At 45.6% G+C, this 18,575-nt stretch overlaps 1 protein-coding gene across 1 annotated transcript in view; it reads right to left on the reverse strand.

The window, feature by feature from the left end:
• The window catches only part of SLC18A2 (solute carrier family 18 member A2), a 34,126-nt gene that overhangs the window by 1,078 nt on the left and 14,473 nt on the right, over nt 1–18,575 (reverse strand). The window contains exons 10-14 of the mRNA XM_061192930.1: nt 9,550–9,628; nt 9,331–9,382; nt 8,219–8,282; nt 6,029–6,148; nt 5,755–5,888 (exon numbers count right to left, since the gene is read on the reverse strand). Of these exons, the coding sequence (XP_061048913.1) occupies nt 5,755–5,888; nt 6,029–6,148; nt 8,219–8,282; nt 9,331–9,382; nt 9,550–9,628 (449 nt within the window). The remainder of the gene's footprint in view (nt 1–5,754; nt 5,889–6,028; nt 6,149–8,218; nt 8,283–9,330; nt 9,383–9,549; nt 9,629–18,575) is intronic.

An 18,575-nucleotide genomic window follows, 5' to 3' on the forward strand; every position in this document is an offset into this window, starting at 1 on the left:
ATACGAGCCCAGGCAGCCTATGCCAAAGTCTGCTCTGGCGATGCCCCACAGGACAGCAGGAGTGTAGAGCACGACATCAGGTGCAACTGAAATGAATTCTCTCATCAAGAATGTCTTTCAGGGGCTTCCCTGGTGGCGCAGTGGTTGAGAATCCACCTGCCAATGCAGGGAACACGGGTTCGAGCCCTGGTCTGGGAAGATCCCACATGCTGCGGAGCAACTAGGCCCGTGACCCACAATTACTGAGCCTGCGCGTCTGGAGCCTGTGCTCCGCGACAAGAGAGGCCGCGATAATGAGAGGCCCGCGCACCGCGATGAAGAGTGGCCCCCACTTGCCGCAACTAGAGAAAGCCCTCGCACAGAAACGAAGACCCAATACAGCCAAAAATAAATAAATAAATAAATAAATAAAGGAGTTCCTTTTAAAAAAAAAAAAAGTACTTATACCTTTAAAAAAAAAAAAAAAGAACGTCTTTCAGAGTTTTCCTCCACGTAAACTATTCCCTCCAGTGCCTTTCTGTGCAATTTGAAAATCTAAATGGCAGCATTTATCTGGATTAAAATTTATCTTCTGTTGGCCTATTGCAACCTATCTTGGCACTTGTTAGCTACTCCTCCCAGTTCTTGCCCCACAGATGTGATAAGCTGCTATGTCTCCACTCAAGTGCTTAACCCATTTATCATTTCCCAAGAAATGCTAAAATGATCTGCTGCGTGGCATGTTAAGATAAGGACTTCCAGGACCCTCTAAGTTAGGCTGCCAGCTCAAATTGTCAGCTGCAAATTTAACTATTTTTTTCATTATGCTTCTTGCCAAGTGAATTGATACATGGACTTCATAAAGAGCTCAATTTCTAAAAATAAGTAATTGAGGCAACAGACACTGTATACCAGGACCATTCTCCCCACGTGGGTGTGTGCTCGTAACACAAAAGGTCTAGCCACCAAAGAGCTCGATGTCTTGCCTCTCTGGATTGGTGATCCTCAAAGAAATGTGCCCAAGAATCACTTGAGGGGGCAGGTTAAAAATGAAATCCCCCGTCCCTACCCTCACATGAGGGTGAGAAACGTGCTGCGAGAAACACCGCCCGACTTATGTGGCATTTTCTAGGGCATAGTAGGGTCACATGGCTGACAACAGCTTACTGGGCACCTACCAGATGTGTGTGTCAGTGCCCTTAAGGTCCTCTACCAGCAACTTAGGTACCTCACTGCACACGAGTGACAGGTTCCATAGGGTTTGCAGGCTGAGCGCTCACTGTGGGTTAAGTGCTCAGGGAAAGCAATGTGGAAGCGATGGGGGTAGACTTGAAGCTTGAATGATGGAAAGGATTTTCACAGCGAGGGAGTTGGGAATGAGCGCGGCAGAGGTTATTTACCAAACAAGACATTAAGTAAAACAGCCTGCCTCCCCGCCAACCCCCCCCCCACCCCCGATCTGATGATGAGGCACAGGGAGACGTTCACGGGAAAGCCCAACCGGGGCCAGACTGCAGGGCCCCGAATGCCAGGCAGGGGCCTTGACCCCAGGCCCACAGGTGGCGAGGCAGGCTTGGAAAGGATGGCCATCATTCTACCTTATCACAATTGCCTTCTATCACTTGGTTGTCCACCATTATACCTAACGGTAGGTACATGTAGACTTAAGGACCTCTGGAACCTAGCACTGGGTACGTAATACGGACTCAATTAAAAAACTGCATTGCAAGGGAAGAAGTTCAGTCAGACCAGTTATTTGGCATCATATAGACTTAAATAGAATTTATCAATTAACCAAACTGCATTTGTTGACACTACCTATAGCAGGTTAAGAAGTTTTCTTTCTTAAAAGATCATCTGTAGCTTTTAAAACCTAGCTTACTGGCTTCTGAACCTCTTTTGAAAGATTTATTGTGCCATAGTTGTTTTTTTTTTTTAAGTTGTACATGATTAAGCCAGATGGCATCTAATAGTCCAAAAGTGCCACGAAAAGAGGGGCATGAACAAGATCAAGTGGGTAAGTCAAGTGCATGGGGGACGTGTGCAGAGTGGCCCGGGGAGCAGCCTGGTAATCAGAGCAGGGGCTTCCCTGGTGGCGCAGTGGTTAAGAATCCGCCTGCCAATGCAGGGGACATGGGTTCGAGCCCTGGTCCAGGAAGATCCCACATGCCGCGGAGCAACTAAGCCCATGCGCCACAACTACTGAGCTTGTGCTCTAGAACCTGCAAGTCACAACTACTGAGCCTGCGTGCTGCAACTATTGAAGCCTGTGTGCCTAGAGCCTGTGCTCCGCAACAGGAGAAGCCCGCGCGCCAAAATGAAGAGTAGTCCCCACTCGCTGCAACTAGAGAAAGCCTGTGCGCAGAAACGAAGACCCAACACAGCCAAAAATAAATAAATAAATAAATAAATAAATAAATCAGAGCAGTGCTCCATGCATTGCTGTGTGGAAAAAGGTGTGTTTGTTTGACTCTGGACTGAAGAAAAAGCAAAAAAAAAAAAAAAGAAGGGGGAGGGCATTTTCATCTGAATTCAGGGCAATGCCTGGTTCCTAAGAGTTGAGCCCTGGTCCTACCAAATGCCTGGTTTCATATCAGACACAGGAGAGGCATGATTTCCAAACTGGTAAAACATGCCGGACAAAGTGAAGTGTAAAAATAACACAAATACAAAGCTGGGACAGTGAAAAAGTAAAAGCATTAAAATGTAAGAGTTCCAGGCTTCAAGACTTTGAAAGATACCAGGCCTATGTGCTAGAAAAGATTTATTTACCACATCTTTTAAAAAAAAAAAAAAAAACAACAAAGTGATGGTTTTGCATCAGGGTCACCCAGTGGAAGAAAGCTGCAGTCCTCAAACCACCTACTTTCCTGTCTGGGCAACAATTAGAAACTTCAAGAGTAAGACCTAAGAAATGTGCCCTATCTTTAAAAATAATTCAACCCGAAAAAATAAAACTCCATTCCAGAACACAGCTTTCCTCCTCACTGGGTATTCTGACAGTTAGAGGCTGTAAGCAATTGTCTTATAACTGGAACACAGTTTCCTAAATGACAGAGTTGGTGTTTCTTATACTTGCAGAGGAACTGGAGTAACAGGCTTTTTTCTCTGCCTGTATTGATAACACTGATTATTTTAAAAAAGAAAAAAAAGCAGAAATCCAATAAACCAAATGGAAGAAAAACTCAAGTGCTCACAAACTGGTTCATGACTGGATGACTTAGGGTCCATAAAATAGCACTCGAATTTTCCATTTCTAGCTGAAGTCCAAACACCACTTAATCAGAATGCTTCCTAATGAAAGAATGATTTGCTAAGGTTTGTATACCTTCTTCTGGCTCTCACGTCCCCTGCGTTTGGTAACTGCTGATCCTGAATGCCAGCACTTGTCTGTATTGGATTTTCTCAAGTGGGCAGTAATCGATCGTCCCTCCTCCACGGCACTCACTGCTTCCTGCCCTCGCTCCCCTCATCATCCAGCGCTATTGGTTTCCACCTGGTTCCTTCCTGCTCTGCCTGCACAGTGAGTAGGTGGCAGCTATTGGCTGCCACCTTCGCATGCTGCCATTATGCCAGTCAAATGGCGTCTGACACGATGCATTCAATTATGGGCATCAATTTTGGGCAGGCAGATGCGCATTCTCTCAAGTTTTTAATGATTCATCTTGCCAGGCACTTATTAAGGATTTTGACATTTTACAATGGAAGTGGCTTCTGGAAGCCTGTCATTCTTGTTGCTTTGCCTTTCAGAATTGTCTCTTCCACTTCCTTCAGCACTTTTCTTTTTAAATGAACTAAAGCCTTAGTTTAAATGTGGGAAGAGGCACTGAGGCCTGACTTCCGCCCATCACGTGGGGACCCCAGAGTGGGAGCTGGCAGGGCAAGCTCACCCTCCCTGGTCCCCTGACCTCATCCACTTCCTCCAAGACCTCAGATAAGCCCTCACGCTGCTGCCAACGAACGGATAACACAGCAGCCACTAACGTCTGCTGCTCGGCGAGGGAAGCCCACTGGGCAGCCCTGGGCTCTGAGAGTAAAAGGAGGCGCTCATCTCAGAGAGGAAGAGAGGGAGGAAACTGGGGTACTGCTGGGCTGACAGAGTAAGTCAGGGTTAGGTGAGAGCAAGAAAGGAGAGTGGGGTGAGATGGGAACGCGTGACAATTTATTGAGCATTTACTGTGTGCAGACTGGGGGGTCGCACTCCGCTAGTATTCTTTCATTTAATCCTCACAACCACTCTGTGAGGTCGAGGCTATCTTCCCGTGGGACAGACAGCTCGGCTCCAGGGCTGCCCGTGCTGGCCCTGCGCTGTCTCCTGAGTCTTAAACAGTCTCCTGGATGACAGGAGCATTTGTAGGTGATTTTTTTTTTTTTTTTTTTTTTGGTCAAATAGGGTTGGGAGTAATCTTCATTCAGCCTTAATCAGATTGATACGGTGACAACAGGACAAGCGTTGTTTTCTGTGGTTGCACAGAGAATTTTCTGACCCTGATTGGGGCCAAGGTACTGTGCTGGGGTCGGACAAACAAAGGTAGACAGGAAACTTAGATAACCAGGCTGGAAAACAGGAAGTGCCCCGAGACAGATATGACATAGTGCTATGGCTGTGGCTGTTCGGAGCTGGCAAGCGTAGGCAAAGAGGAAGAGTCAAATGGCTTGTGAGTAATTCAAAATCACCTACTTCAATCCTATAAAGGGCACAAGACCAGTGCTCAGTGCTGGACATATTTTTTAAATATACTGCACATATTAATAAATACAAAAAGTGCCCAAAACAAAAACTGCACACAACCTAACTTCAGGGTCTGTGTCTCTCTTTAAATCCACTCTTTAGGGATAATCATGTAAAAGGGCAGTCAAGAAATGCCAAAGCCTTAAAACGCATTTCAGGTCAAACATCAGAGAGAACTTCTGACGTACTCCCTAGAGAACAGCAACAAGGGAACCTCACACCCATTCCTAAATGCCAAATACCATCTCCCCCAGCCTTGTTTCTCTCATTCACCTTTAACCTAAGGCCCTCATCTTTCAACTAGACGAGTGTCTATCACCATTTGATGTTTAAAAAAATCAGCAGCAGCACCAAACCAGGTATGAATGCTTATCAGAAAGGGTAAAATGACCACTGCATTTCAAAATTCAAATTTAGAATCAATAAGTTTGAATTTATTCAGAAGAGGAACACTTAACACTCAATACTACATCTTGCCTATAGCTATGATTCTGGTCATGAAATTATGAACTTAAACGTTATACATACGTGCTAACATGTGCCCAAAGGTGCATAAACAATATTTTTCCATAAGCGTCTGTTACCTACATTAAAACCATCTCCAGAATCTTATGCAGTAAGGACTAAGACACTATTACTGAAAGCTGTAAGGGTTAGGAGAAAAGCAAACAGGACCAAAAATGGCTGATCTTAGAAGTAAGCACAAGAGGCAAAAAAGTTATCTTCAAGATTTTCAAGAACCTTAGAAAATTAAATTGAACAATCCCTGTTTATATTTGGTTGATGAAAAGAGCTATATTGACTGCTAATCTATGTACAAAAATAGTTTCATTCTTCAAATATATAAACATAATGCTTGATACAGTAAAACAAGTAGCTGCCCTATGTGGTATAAACTAAAAAGGAACTCTTACCATTTACATTTGGGGAGTTCTGTTCAAAAGGAGCAGAAATATATTTTAGAACTAAGCCATAAGACACTATCCAGGAGACCATGATAAAGTTATCAAGAAATACTTCATTGCATCCTAAAATTTGCTTACCATTTTTTCTTCCTTGGCAGGTGGACTTCGGAGAAAAAAGCAGAGAGGAGCAAAAAGAATATCAATTATTCCAATAATTGTCATGAGCCATGGAAATCCAATCGCCTTTGCGATAGCCCCACCAGCGGAAGGACCTTTCAGGAAACAGAGAATTAGATAAAGCTCTCTCTAAATGTCTTGTAGGCAGAAAGATGCAAAGGTTTAAATAATTTTCAGTAGGCATTATCAATCATGCACTGAGAAAAAAGGTTGTGTTGAAAGCCAATGTCCTTACCTATAGCATATCCCATACAAAATGCTACATCGGCAATGGCATACACACTCCCATAGACGGACACGTGCCGCAGGTCAACCAGGTAGCCCATGATGGGCATCATTGACGAATCCACCATGCCTGTGGACAATCAGGGAACACAGTCTATAGAAATCTGATGGAAACCAATAATGAACTGAATGTCAGGGACTGTGTCCTAAACTCACGACCATGCCAAGATTTCTCACTGCTACCTGCAAGTCTTGAGGCAAACTCCCTACAACATACCTTTGGCTGAAGACAGATTGAAGGTGCTTGAGGCTGAGACTGGAACCCAGACCACCATTTGCTGTTCTCCACCTTGCCTCACCTTGTCCTCCACTGTCTGGTGGACAGCACCCAGTCCTCTGGTGACTCACCTGCCATTCTTCAGATCCAGAGGGATGCTGGTTACTGGTTGTGTGGACCCCAAGCCTGCTTCCTGTGGGTGTTTTCCTGATTCACTATTTTCTGGTCCACTCGTCCTTTGCCCTCAAAGAGTGGGCAAACCTACATGCCTCACTCAGCTCCCTCCCCAGCCACACTGTGGCCTCACACTTAGATTATGAGAGTTAAAGTTGAAAAGTATTAGGGAGAATCAGAAGGAACCAGAACAGGAAGGAGTCTGAGGGATCATCCTGCCCTACTCAGGAAATTAAAATCGAAAGAGTGTTGCTCATTTACTTGGCTAAAAAACCAAAACCGCCACCACCACCTCCAAGACCTGTATTAGAATCTCTGGTCTCTTGCATAGTCGGGGACAGGAAGCATAAAGAAAAAACACATATATTCAGAGTTCTGGGTCCAAATCCCCGGCTGGGTGAGCGCTGTCATGCCTTCTCTCTCTGAACATCAGTCTCCCCATGGATAAAAGGGAGATGATAATGACTGGCTGAATGAGGTGATGGCTGTGAACACGCCCAGCAGGGCGTTCAAATGATAGACCCCGTACCCGAACACCCACCAGGGGCAGGAGGGTAAGGGAGACTTCTTTCATTCAACTAGTATTTGCTGATCACCTAACATGTGCAAGTTGCTGGGACACAGGGGAGAACAAAACGAACAAAGAGTTGGAAAATAAATTACGACTGTGGGGCTCCCCTGGTGGCGCAGTGGTTGAGAATCTGCCTGCCAATGCAGGGGACACGGGTTCGAGCCCTGGTCTGGGAAGATCCCACATGCCGCGGAGCAACTAAGCCCGTGAGCCACAACTACTGAGCCTGCGCGTCTGGAGCCTGTGCTCCACAACAAGAGAGGCCGCGACAGTGAGAGGCCCGCGCACCGCGATGAAGAGTGGCCCCCGCTCACCGCAACTGGAGAAAGCCCTCGCACAGAAACGAAGACCCAACACAGCCAAAAATAAATAAATAAATAAATAAATTTATTATAAATAAATAAATAAATAAATAAATAAATAAATAAATAATTACGACTGTGATTGAGGCTATAAAGGCACTGTGAGAGGTTATGTATACGTATACATACAAGCTAGGAGAACCTAACCTGGTCTAAGGGGTCCACAAAGGCTCCACCCTTTCTACTGTACCAAAGAGTCAACTCCTGCCTTTACCCTGTGACAGATTTACCTTTATTTTTATCATGATCAATGTGTATATTATAAATGAGAAACAAGCATATGCTATTTATCCAAAATATTAACAAGGTTTTTCCCTAACATATTACTTACTGTTCCTCACATTACTGCAAAGACTCAACCTCTTTGCCTGTGAAAATTCCTGCAGTACAGCTGGTCATCAATACATCAGTCTACCTTTTCTGTACCAAACCTTATACAAAACATACATGTGAAGTCTCTTTGTCCCCCAGCCTCATATGAGAAGGTCTGTGCACAGATATGAGCCCAAACAAATGGATTCTGAGGAAGCAGTTCTCCTGTTTGCCCAAGCTCAGCAGTGGAGTGTCGCTTTGCTTCTGTAAATAGCAGGCTTTTTATAAGACCGGTTTTCAGGAAATAAATGACTAGTACATGGAAGCCGGTACCTTTCTTTGGACGATCTACAAGCCGTACATGAGCTAAGCTGCCCACAGCCTCCTGTCAAAGTTCTAGATATTTTAGATTGAGTAGCTATAGTCTGCCCAAGTAAGAGGAACTCTGTCTTAGTAATGAGAAAACAAAGTTTTAAATTTAGGTAAAAGACTCGTGTGACTTACCAATTGCAAAACCAACTCCAAAGGTGGGAGCTATGAGTCCATAAATGTTTTTTGCAAGAGGAATCTGTAAGAGGAAATAAATGTTATGCTAAAATAACATGCTGGGGCTTCCTTGGCAGCACAGTGGTTAAGTATCTGCCTGCCAATGCAGGAGACAGGGGTTCGAGTCCTGGTCCGGGAACATCCCACATGCCACAAAACAACTAAGCCCGTGCACCACAACTACTGAGCCTGCGCTCTAGAGCCCGCAAGCCACAACTACTGAGCCCGCATGCCACAACTACTGAAGCCCACGCGCCTAGAGCCCGTGCTCCGTCACAAGAGAAGCCACCGCTATGAGATGCCCGAGCACCGCAATGAAGAGTAGTTCCCACTCGCCACAGCTAGAGAAAGCCCGTGCGCAGCAACAAAGACCCAACACAGCCAAAAATAAATAAAATAAAATAAATAAATTTATTAAAATTAAATAAATAAAATAACATGCTATCCAACTCTAAATCATCTTGGAAAGTCTTAAAGATATGCTTTCTTTGGCCTGTTATGCGTGTTCCCTCCTGGAGGAAGTAGGAGGAGAAGCAGGATGAGGTTTGGGCAGAAGTAGACCCTCCAAATCTTTAATAGTCGGAGTTGAAATGGGTTTTGTGACCACCACAAAAAGCTGGTTCACTGCCATATGTGAAAGTTCAGCCTCGTCCATACACCATTTTTGAAAAGAACCATAAGGTCTCATTTGGGATAGATATTGGCCTTTAGTAGAAGATGTTTTATTCTAGAAAAACATCTTGCTATTGTTTCTGGCTAGCTGCCCTAAAGTGTTTAAGACACGCCAATGTTTAAGATGTTGGGGAGCGGGCTACAAAGTGAAATAAAAACTATGTAATAAAACATTCTAAATAATTTCCAACCAACATGAAGCGAAAATAAACCCTTTGGAGAGTCTTGTCCAAAATTTTTAAGATGATAAAAAATGATGAGAAGAAAATGGAAGATGTAATAAAACTCAATGTCAACAAACTTCAAACTGCTATAAAATATTTCTTGGTGATTTTTGCCCAAAGCAAAAGTTTCATTCACAGATTATTTCCACTTGCCAAATGTCATCTTTCACTCACACATAAAATGCTGATTCCGACAATTATCATTCCTAGAAGAGCACAAAGCCACCTGTCAAAAAACAAAAAAGCACCATCAATACATGATTTCCGCCCCCACCCAAGTTTTCAATGGAAATCAAAACAGTAAGTTGTAATCGTGAAGGCAGAAACACTTGGAATTTTTTTTAAAGAACTACATTATTATAACAGAGTGAGTGTTGTCTCATTTCATCTTACCTCCCCATCTTGTGCGCAAGGATCCCAAAAATATTGGTTCCAATGAGATAAGAAATACTAGCTGGTAAGAAAGCAACGCCTGCAAATGTATGAAAAGGACATCTTATCGGTACTGATATCAGTCACATGTGAGAAAAACTAATCATTGTGAGACACCACGCTGGTGATTAGAGCTGATGAAATGAAGCCCTGGGGCCTGCACCCAAGCAGCTAATATCCGGCGGCTGCCAGAGCCCGTCTGGGCCCCACGCGGCTTATCCGGCCGCCCAAAGCTGCCGAGACGCTATAGAAATGAGATTCCTCCCTCTATCATCAGCTTCATCTCGCCTCCACCTCTGCCTGGTGGCGAGCTTTACCCGGAGACGACACCGACAGCTCCCGGCATGGGCAGTGAGCAATGGTGGCATCTGCTTCTGTTCCCCACCCCCCCCTTCATGATTTGTATGACAGGAGAAAGACATGGGCATTGACAAAATCGAGGAACATTAAGATGAGGGCAAAAAAAACATTAAAATTATCCCACACCTCTTCACTCATATAATCACCACAGTTTTCCCTTGTAAGTTTTACATACATAAATAAATGTGTGTACACAGGATTTAGGTTTTTTGTTTTTCAAAAAAATATGGGATTATACCTATTATACCTATTATACCTATGGTTCTACATCCTGCTTTTCTCAATAACCTTCATGAACATCTTTCCATGCCAGAAAAATAAATAAGTAAATGTCTCCGTGGTCATTTTTTGTGGCCAGAATGGCTTGCTGGTGACTCCTGACTCCCAGAGTGAAGCATGGAAACCATCTCTGAAGCCAAAGCTTCAAAGCAGGGATGCAGACCAGCTCAGTGGAAGCCCCAGACAAGCTACATCTTTCTGAAGCGAGTGGGGTGCTGAGCTCACACATGTGACTCGGAAGCCAGCATATGTTATTTTCCATGGACAGCAGATACAGTTGACCCTTGAACAACATGAGTTTGAACTGCACAGGTTCATTCGTACGCAGATTTTTTTCAATAGTAAACACTACAGTATTACACGCTCCACGGTTGGTTGAATCCACAGACGTGAACAGCAGCTACAGAGGAACCACAGACACGGAGGGCCGACTATAAGTTACAGCGGGTTTTCATCCGTGCAGAGGGTCTGCGCCTCTAACCCCCGAGTTGTTCAAGGGTCAACTGTACTCTCAGACAGCAAACACCCACTTCACCATTCTCACGCCCAAAGCATGGGATTAGGAGGCATGAAACAAGGTGTTCATTTCAGCTGGAAACTTACCACCCAAGGCTTAATTAAGTGGGTCACTTGAACCTCTTAGAGCCCAAGAGACGGTGACAGCTCCTACTGCACACACCTCACGGGGAGGCTTTGAAGATCACACGGCAACGTGCACAATAAGGGCTGTGGCACCAGCCCTCCCAGCCTGATCCCTGTGCCCTGTCACTCCATACAAACCCCGCCTCACTCACCACTCACCCCAGCCTGCTGACCTTCCCCAAACTGCAGTAAGCTCCTGCGGGCAGGGACCACTTCATCTGTCTCCCCGCAGCCCAACTCCACGGTGGCACACAGGAGGCGCCCAGAACACGCTGACCATTTAGAGGAAAGACCCTGCGTGAGGACGTTCACTTCACAGAGCTGGAAGTACTCAAGGCCGTCCCTTGAAGGCACCCCCGATGGTCCAGCACGGGCTTACTCCATGGGGTAACAGACAGGGTGTGGTCGGGAGCCCAGAGTCCTCCCTTCTTGACTTTCAAGCTGCAGACGGGGCCATGCACTCTTCGGACCTCAGGTTCCAAATTCCCTTTTCCTGTTCTGACACAGCCTCAGCATCGTCTGCCTCGCCAGGACCTCCACCCCCTCACACAATCCACAGAACCTGCCTCTCGGAACTCAAAGAAACCTCAGTGTGCCTCGGGGAGGAACGGGGTCCCAGGAGGGGGCCATCCAGCTCTGCTGGGAAACCTGGGGCCGGGAGCCCACTACTCTTCCAGACGGCGCTTCAGGGGCGCCTCCTACTACAGGGCCGCATCCTAACACCAAGCCCCAAGCCTCCCACCACCTCCACCCGCCGGCCCTGGTTCACATTCCAGAGCCAAGAGAAGCTGGCTTCAACCCCCTCCCCTAGCCCCGCCGCCAGCCGTGGGGAGAGTGAGAGGCATCCCTCCCACCGCTCAGCTTTCGCGACGAAACACGGCCTCTGGGTTGTTCTCCAGCAGCAGGGCGCCTACTGCGGCCCCTCTGTACAAGTTCACATTCTCGACCTCGAAACCTGGTTCCCAGAACTGCCCCAGCCCACGACGGACACACAGCACAGGACCACTAGCATCTGAGGAAAAATAGAAGGGCTGAAGAAATCCTACAAGCCTCTCCCGAGGTCTGGCCCCTCGGCCACGCCCCTCGGGGGCAGCCGCACAGTGACGAGTCTCAGGAGCCCCAGCGGCGCATGCGCCCACCCGGCTTGCCGCGCACAGACCTGCGCTTCCTCCAGGCCCTCGACCTCGCCTTCCTGGGGTGCTTTCCAGCCTTGGGCAGGGCTTCACACTCTCACCAGAGGATCCCCCCAGGTTCCTCTCAGGCCTTCATTGGTGCCTGTGGAGATTTTTTTGAATCTGCGACTAATTGGACATCTTTATCCCTCCCAAATTTGTATCACCGGCAAACACAACAAGACTTCTCTCTAGGCCTTTCCCCAGCCGCATGAGAAGTGTTGACTGGGGCTGGGCCACGCGCGAGCCCCTTCTCTTCCCCTGGGGTGCCAGTGCCTGCTCACTCGCCTCTGCTCATACAAGAAAGTTTAACCAAGAGGGACCACCCACCTGCCCCTAGTGCCTTTATGGAAAGTCTGGCTTTGACCACAGGCTTGACCTGCACTCAAGGGAGAGGCCTGGACCATCACAAAGTCCACAGAGAGCTGATCCTGGACACGCAGCCCCAAAGTGACCATAAGAATGAGGCCTTGGGCTTCTTCCGAGCTCCAGTGACCCATCCCTGTCGTCCCCAAGGACTCAGCTAGGAACCAGAATGGGGCAGGGGTCCCATCTGGACTCTCCAGAGGGAGGCTCGGAAGGTTGAAGTCACCACATCCCAGAACCACAGGAGGCTGGCCATCATCTTGTCTTTGCCACCCAGCTAGGCTGGCACGGGACATGCCTGGGGTCACAGCTGGCTGGGAGCAGTATGGTCCCCCACCAGCAGGCCAGTGTCCTTCCCTCCAGCCCACACTGCACCACCACACCTCGTTAAAGAACCAGAAGAAAAAGTCTGTTTCCACCCTTGTCTGGGGCCTGCTACTCAGAGCCTGTGCTTCCCTTTTGGGGTCATAGCCCTCACCATGAACATCAACTTTTTGATTCCCTAAGCCTCAGGGTGTCAGGGAGAGGTCACCTGACCCAGGATTGAGGTAAAGAGATGCCATGATGATTCTCTCTCCACCAACCCAAACCCAGGGCCACGCCCAAGTGGCAGCACAGGAGTTTGAGGGATGGGCTTGCCAGGGAGCCCTCTGGAGTAGGGATGGGCTGCGTCTTTACCTCCCCCAAAATGATGGCCCAAAACACTGCGTTCAACAAGAACAATCATGCGTCCCCTACGCAGCTCATGAGATTGTTTTGCTTTGACTTCAAATCTTACAGTCTTTCTCCCGAAACAATCAGAGAAGCAAAAGGTAGAACGGCTTCCATTTCCACACTGGGCTGGAGAGAGCTCACACAGGGAGGGGCTGAGCTGCCTGGGCCTCCGGGGAAGTCCTGTGCCACCTCCTAGAGCTGGGTCCCCGCCTCGGGGACAGGCCCACCCAGGGGCCTTCTCACCCAGGCTCGGAGGGGTCTGACGGGCTCGGGAGAGGGGGCCGCAAGGTGGCAAGGCCCACCTAAGAGGAGAGCTTCCCCTCACTGGAGATGACACTGCAAACAGGAACAGAAATCTGATTCTCTTGAGGAAACCCAAGTCTAGCTCTGAGACAAGGAAGGAGTCATCTCACTGGTGGAAAGGTACAGGGTCGGGGGAACATCTGGCAGGGGTGATAAGCCCCACAAGAGGACCTCCTGATGAAATCTAGGCAGCCTGCGGCCTGCTATCTAACCCGGATGGCCTGGGTCCCTGACTGACGTGAAAGACTTTCTACAGAAAGCCTCGGGCTGTGTCTGGAGAAGAATAGGGCAAAGCAGCTGAAGAGCCCTGCACATGGCCAGGACGCGTTCAATTAGGGTGATAAGTCAGTTAAGTGGAGAAAACAGAAACACCAGGAAAGCATCTCTACCCAGGAGCACGTGCAAAGCCAACATGGGAGCTCCACTCACAGCCACGCGCCACCGACACAGGGAGCCTCCTGAGGAGACCTGAAGGCGCTGATCAGCACAGGCACAGAGGGAAACAGCCCTAGAAAAACAGCTCCCAGGGTGTCATCTGCCGGTACCAGCACCGAGACACGAAGAATGTCTCATCTTTTGCAAAGCTGCTATTCGCTAACTCGAGGACAGAAAAAGTCCACCCCTCCTGCAAAGTGGTGAGCTCTCCTTAGAACCTTTGAGAGCCTTTGGGTTTCCTCTGTTCTCTCCATGGCCAGGAAGTTCAGAGCGAAATTCCTGCTAAGAACTAGCCTTAGTTTACCTCCCAGTATCTTTCCTCCTTCACTAAATGATTCGTTGTTGGGGGCCCGGTTTGGTTTGGTTTTGCGGCATAATCCACAAACCATACAATTCACCGTTTTAAAGTGCACGGTTCACTGGTTTTTAGTATATTCACAGGGCTGTGCAACCATCACCACGATTTAACTCCAGAACGCTTTCATCACCCCAGAAAGAAACCTCACACCCTTTAGCAGTCCTTCCACATCTGGCCCGACCTCCAACCATTTGGGGCTTTTTAATGAAGGATTTTTGGGGTTTTTTTAATGAACAAACACAGAAATTCAATGCAGAACCCAAAAGGACTAGTGCCCAGGCCAGGCCAATTGGAGTGAGGCTGGAAGATCAGGGACCAGCCCAAACCAGGAGGCAGCATCTGCCAGGACGCCTCCGCAAAGGGAATGCAAGTTCACCTGAGGAAGGTTGGGGGCACTAACAAGTGGGCTTATTCAGAACTGAGAGTCTCCATCTGAAGATGTCCGTGTGTAAGGTGAAAGAACTATGAAAAGAAAATAAACCTCTAGGAAGGACAATTGTTAAATTCTTAAAGAAATGTGTGTGTGCAGGGACTAGCCTTCCAGATACGAAGCAATATTCTCAAGCTAATTAAATAGGAGGGTATTGACACAGGAATACAAGCAGACAAATGGAACACAAGAGAGAAATCCAGAAACAGACCCAAGAACACACGGTCATTTCCAGCATGACAGACGTGGGAAATACCAGGTGGACTCCTACGGTTCCTGGCTGTAGGGCTGACGAGCCATAAAGAAAACAGTAACACCGGATCCCTATCACACACCTTATAGCAAAATGAATTCCGTGTAAATCCAAGAGTTTAATGTAAAAAATAAATCACAAATTTACTGGTGGAAAACATAGGGAAAAAATAATGTTGGCAAGGGAAAGGCCTTCCTGAGCCTGACTTGAAATGACAATGATGTAAAGCGGAAGCTTGCTAAATCTGACTCAGAGCATTTTAAATGTTCCGAGGGGTAAAAAATTTTTTTAATTTAAAATAAAATAAAATAAAATCCCACCTATAAAGTCAAAAGACACACAACAAAGGGCAATATTTGCAAAACATCTGATAAAGGATTAATATCTTAACATACATAGAACACTTAAAATCAATTTTTAAAAAAGGACAGAGCTCAATAGAAAAAATGGGTAAAGGATATTAATAAGAAGTTCACAGTAAAGGGAATAGATATGGATAATAAACATATGAAAAGGTGCTCAATTTCACTCACAAAGAATTTGTAAAAATAAATCAAAATGAGACCCCCTTTCTCACACACTCGATTGGAAAAGATTGATAATACCCGTGTTAGTGCAATGCTACCAAATATCAAAATGCCAGTTTAAGTTTAGGAATTTGCCCTACAGATATATGTACTTCCAAACATGAGCAGGAATACGTGGAAAGGATATTTCACTGCGGTATGGTTTCTGATGGCAAAACTGGAATGAACCTAGATGTCCAGCAATGAGGACGGGTTGAAAATGTATGGTATAACCCTAACATGGAATAAAAGGCGATCAGAGCAGGAGGAATGATGGGTTTCCAGTTAAACAGGGCAGACTGAAGCTACGAGTTTTTCTCTATTCCCACTCGAAATTCCATTTAAATTTTAGTAAAGGAATAAAACAAAACTATAGACCCTCCCCCTCTCTGCCCAAGGAGAGGCAAAATGAAAGGGGAAAAAGCAACAAGAGGGAGGAGCAAGGAGAGGGAGAGCAGAGACAGACACAGCAGAGGGCACTAGAACCTTCCACCTGCTCACGGAGCGGGCAGAAGCAGCAAGACCTTTGTGCCTCAGAACCCAGAAAATTAAGGGACTGAAGGCTCCAGGTACTGTGAACATAAGGCTCAGGGCAGAGGCTGTCAACCAGAAAGAGAGCGGTTGGACCCCCCCGCCCTCAGTGGTTCACCTAGCAGGAGAGGGTTTCTTTACAGAAACTGAACTGAAAAGGTTCAGGGATGCCAGGCAGCATGGAGACCAGGGATGTCACAAGAGGCTGAAATGGGAGGTGAAGAGAAGTCTTCCTACTGAATGGTAAAGGGTATCATTTCAACATCCCTCCACCGCCCCACACGTACACAAAACCACTTAGGGTAAATGTGAAAGGGCTCTTCAAAAGTGTGATACGATGACACCAATTGTAAAAGTTCAACAGAGTTTAGAGGAGGAGGATGAAGAAATCAATGGAAATAAGGGAAGGCAAAATAAGAAATTAAAAGTATAAAACATAGAGGTCCCAACATCCAACCAACCTGAGTACCAGAAAAGAGAAGAAAGAAAATGGAAGAGGGGGGAGGGATTAAAGAAATAATACAAAAAGTTTTCCCAGAACTGAAAGAAGGGATTTCCCAAATGAAGAGGCTGACCAAGCAAGTGCCCAGCACAGTGGAGGAAAAGACTCCCTGCAAATCAGCATCGTGGATGCTCATAACCTAGAGAGGAAGAGAAGATCCTTTGAGCTCCTACAGAAGATGGGGAATGAGGACACTGGCCTCCTCAACAGCAACCCTGCATATGCCAGAAGGCAACAGCAACCCTGGCCTCAAGACTCGGAAGGAAAAGGATTTCCAACCAAGAATTATATACCCAAACAGACTAAGTCAACCAAACTCAGGATAAAGTTGAGGTAAGGATAAAGATGCTGCTGATAAGCAGGATCCCAGAGAACTTTACCTGCTGTGCACCCCCTCTCAGGAAGCTGCTGGAGGACGGGTTCCAGCATAATGAGAAAGTAAACAAAAAGAGAGGAATACAGGAGAGGAAGATACAGGAAACAGAAGAGAGGCAAAGAAGATGCCCAGATATTAGAAGAGGAAAATCTCTGGATGGCCTAGGGAACAACTCTAGACTGGAACAGGAAGTCAGAATGATTGGGACAGATGCCCACAGACAAGCAAAAACACAGAAAGGTTACGTCTGTGGATGTACTTGTCCATATTTAGAGGGTCTTTCATCTCTGCAAAAGAGTTTGAGGGATATATTCATAAATGCTACACAGAAAACTAAGAAAATAGAAAGACACCACAATTACTAACTGCAGGAAAAACAAGAAGTTTGTAAAAAAAGAAAGGAAATAATCACAGAACCCTACAGAGCTCGTCTTTGAATAATATTTACATATTCACAATAATGTCAATACTGAATGACAATCTAACCAAAACCTGTAATACAACTGTTTTAGGAGAACAGAAGGTGAGAAAACATGTGAGTTGGTTGGTTGATATTTTCAGGTAAAGCAATAATGGCATTAAATCCTCATCTCCTGTATTAGGAAGCTGGTGGACAATGTCAGAAATTGGAAAATCAAAAAATAGGAGTGTACACATTATTTAGAGACATAAAGGAAATTAGCAGAAGAAACTAAAAGAGTTGAAGGTGATCAAATCTGAGGAAGAGATTTGGAGATGAGGAGGCATGGGGCAAAGACTGCTGTCTTTTCATTATGATTTTTATAACATATTTAACTTAAAAATTGTGTACATGTGTAACTTTGATAAAAAATTTAATTAATTGTGAAAAGTAAATCTACCCATTCTGACACAGAAACATAGAAAAACAAGAGGTCACACAGTGTGTAAATGGCAAGATTCCACATGGGTTGGGTTTTCAGGCATTTCACAAAGATGGTGATCAATGCAGAACAATCGAGGAAAAAACACACAGAACTGTTAACAATGAATGTCACAGAGGACTGGGCTGAGAGAGGGGGAAAGATGAATATGAGATTTTTACAATTTTTACTTCCTCAGTCCCTGTACTTTGATTTTTTAACAATAAGCATGAATTACTTTCTAAATAAAAAATACTTTCAAAAATTCATCCTCTTAAAAACAAAGTTTGTAATGGATAAAGAAGATGTGGTACATATACACAATGGAATACTACTCAGCCATTAAAAAGAATGAAATAATGCCATTTGCAGCAACACAGATGGACCTAGAGATTATCATACTAAGTGAAGTAAGTCAGACAGAGAAAAACAAATAGCATATGATACCACTTATATGTAGAATCTAAAATATGACACAAATGAACTTATTTAGGAAACAGACTCACACCCATAGAAGATAAACTTATGGTTACCAAACAGGGAAGGTGGGGGGAGGGATAAATTAGGAGTTTGGGATTAGCAGATACAAACTACTATATATAAAATAGATAAACAACAAGGTCCTACTGTATAGCACAGGGAACTATATTCAATATCCTGTAATAAACCACAATGGAGAAGAATATGAAAAAGAATACATATATGTATGTATAACTGAATCACTTTGCTGTACACCAGAAACTAACACAACAATGTAAATCAACTATACTTCAATTAAAAAAAAATAAAACTATGTTTGTTGTTCTTTCCCATAAATTT

Source organism: Eubalaena glacialis, chromosome 1 (genome assembly GCF_028564815.1).
Source record: "Eubalaena glacialis isolate mEubGla1 chromosome 1, mEubGla1.1.hap2.+ XY, whole genome shotgun sequence".
NCBI classification, from domain to species: Eukaryota; Metazoa; Chordata; class Mammalia; order Artiodactyla; family Balaenidae; genus Eubalaena; species Eubalaena glacialis.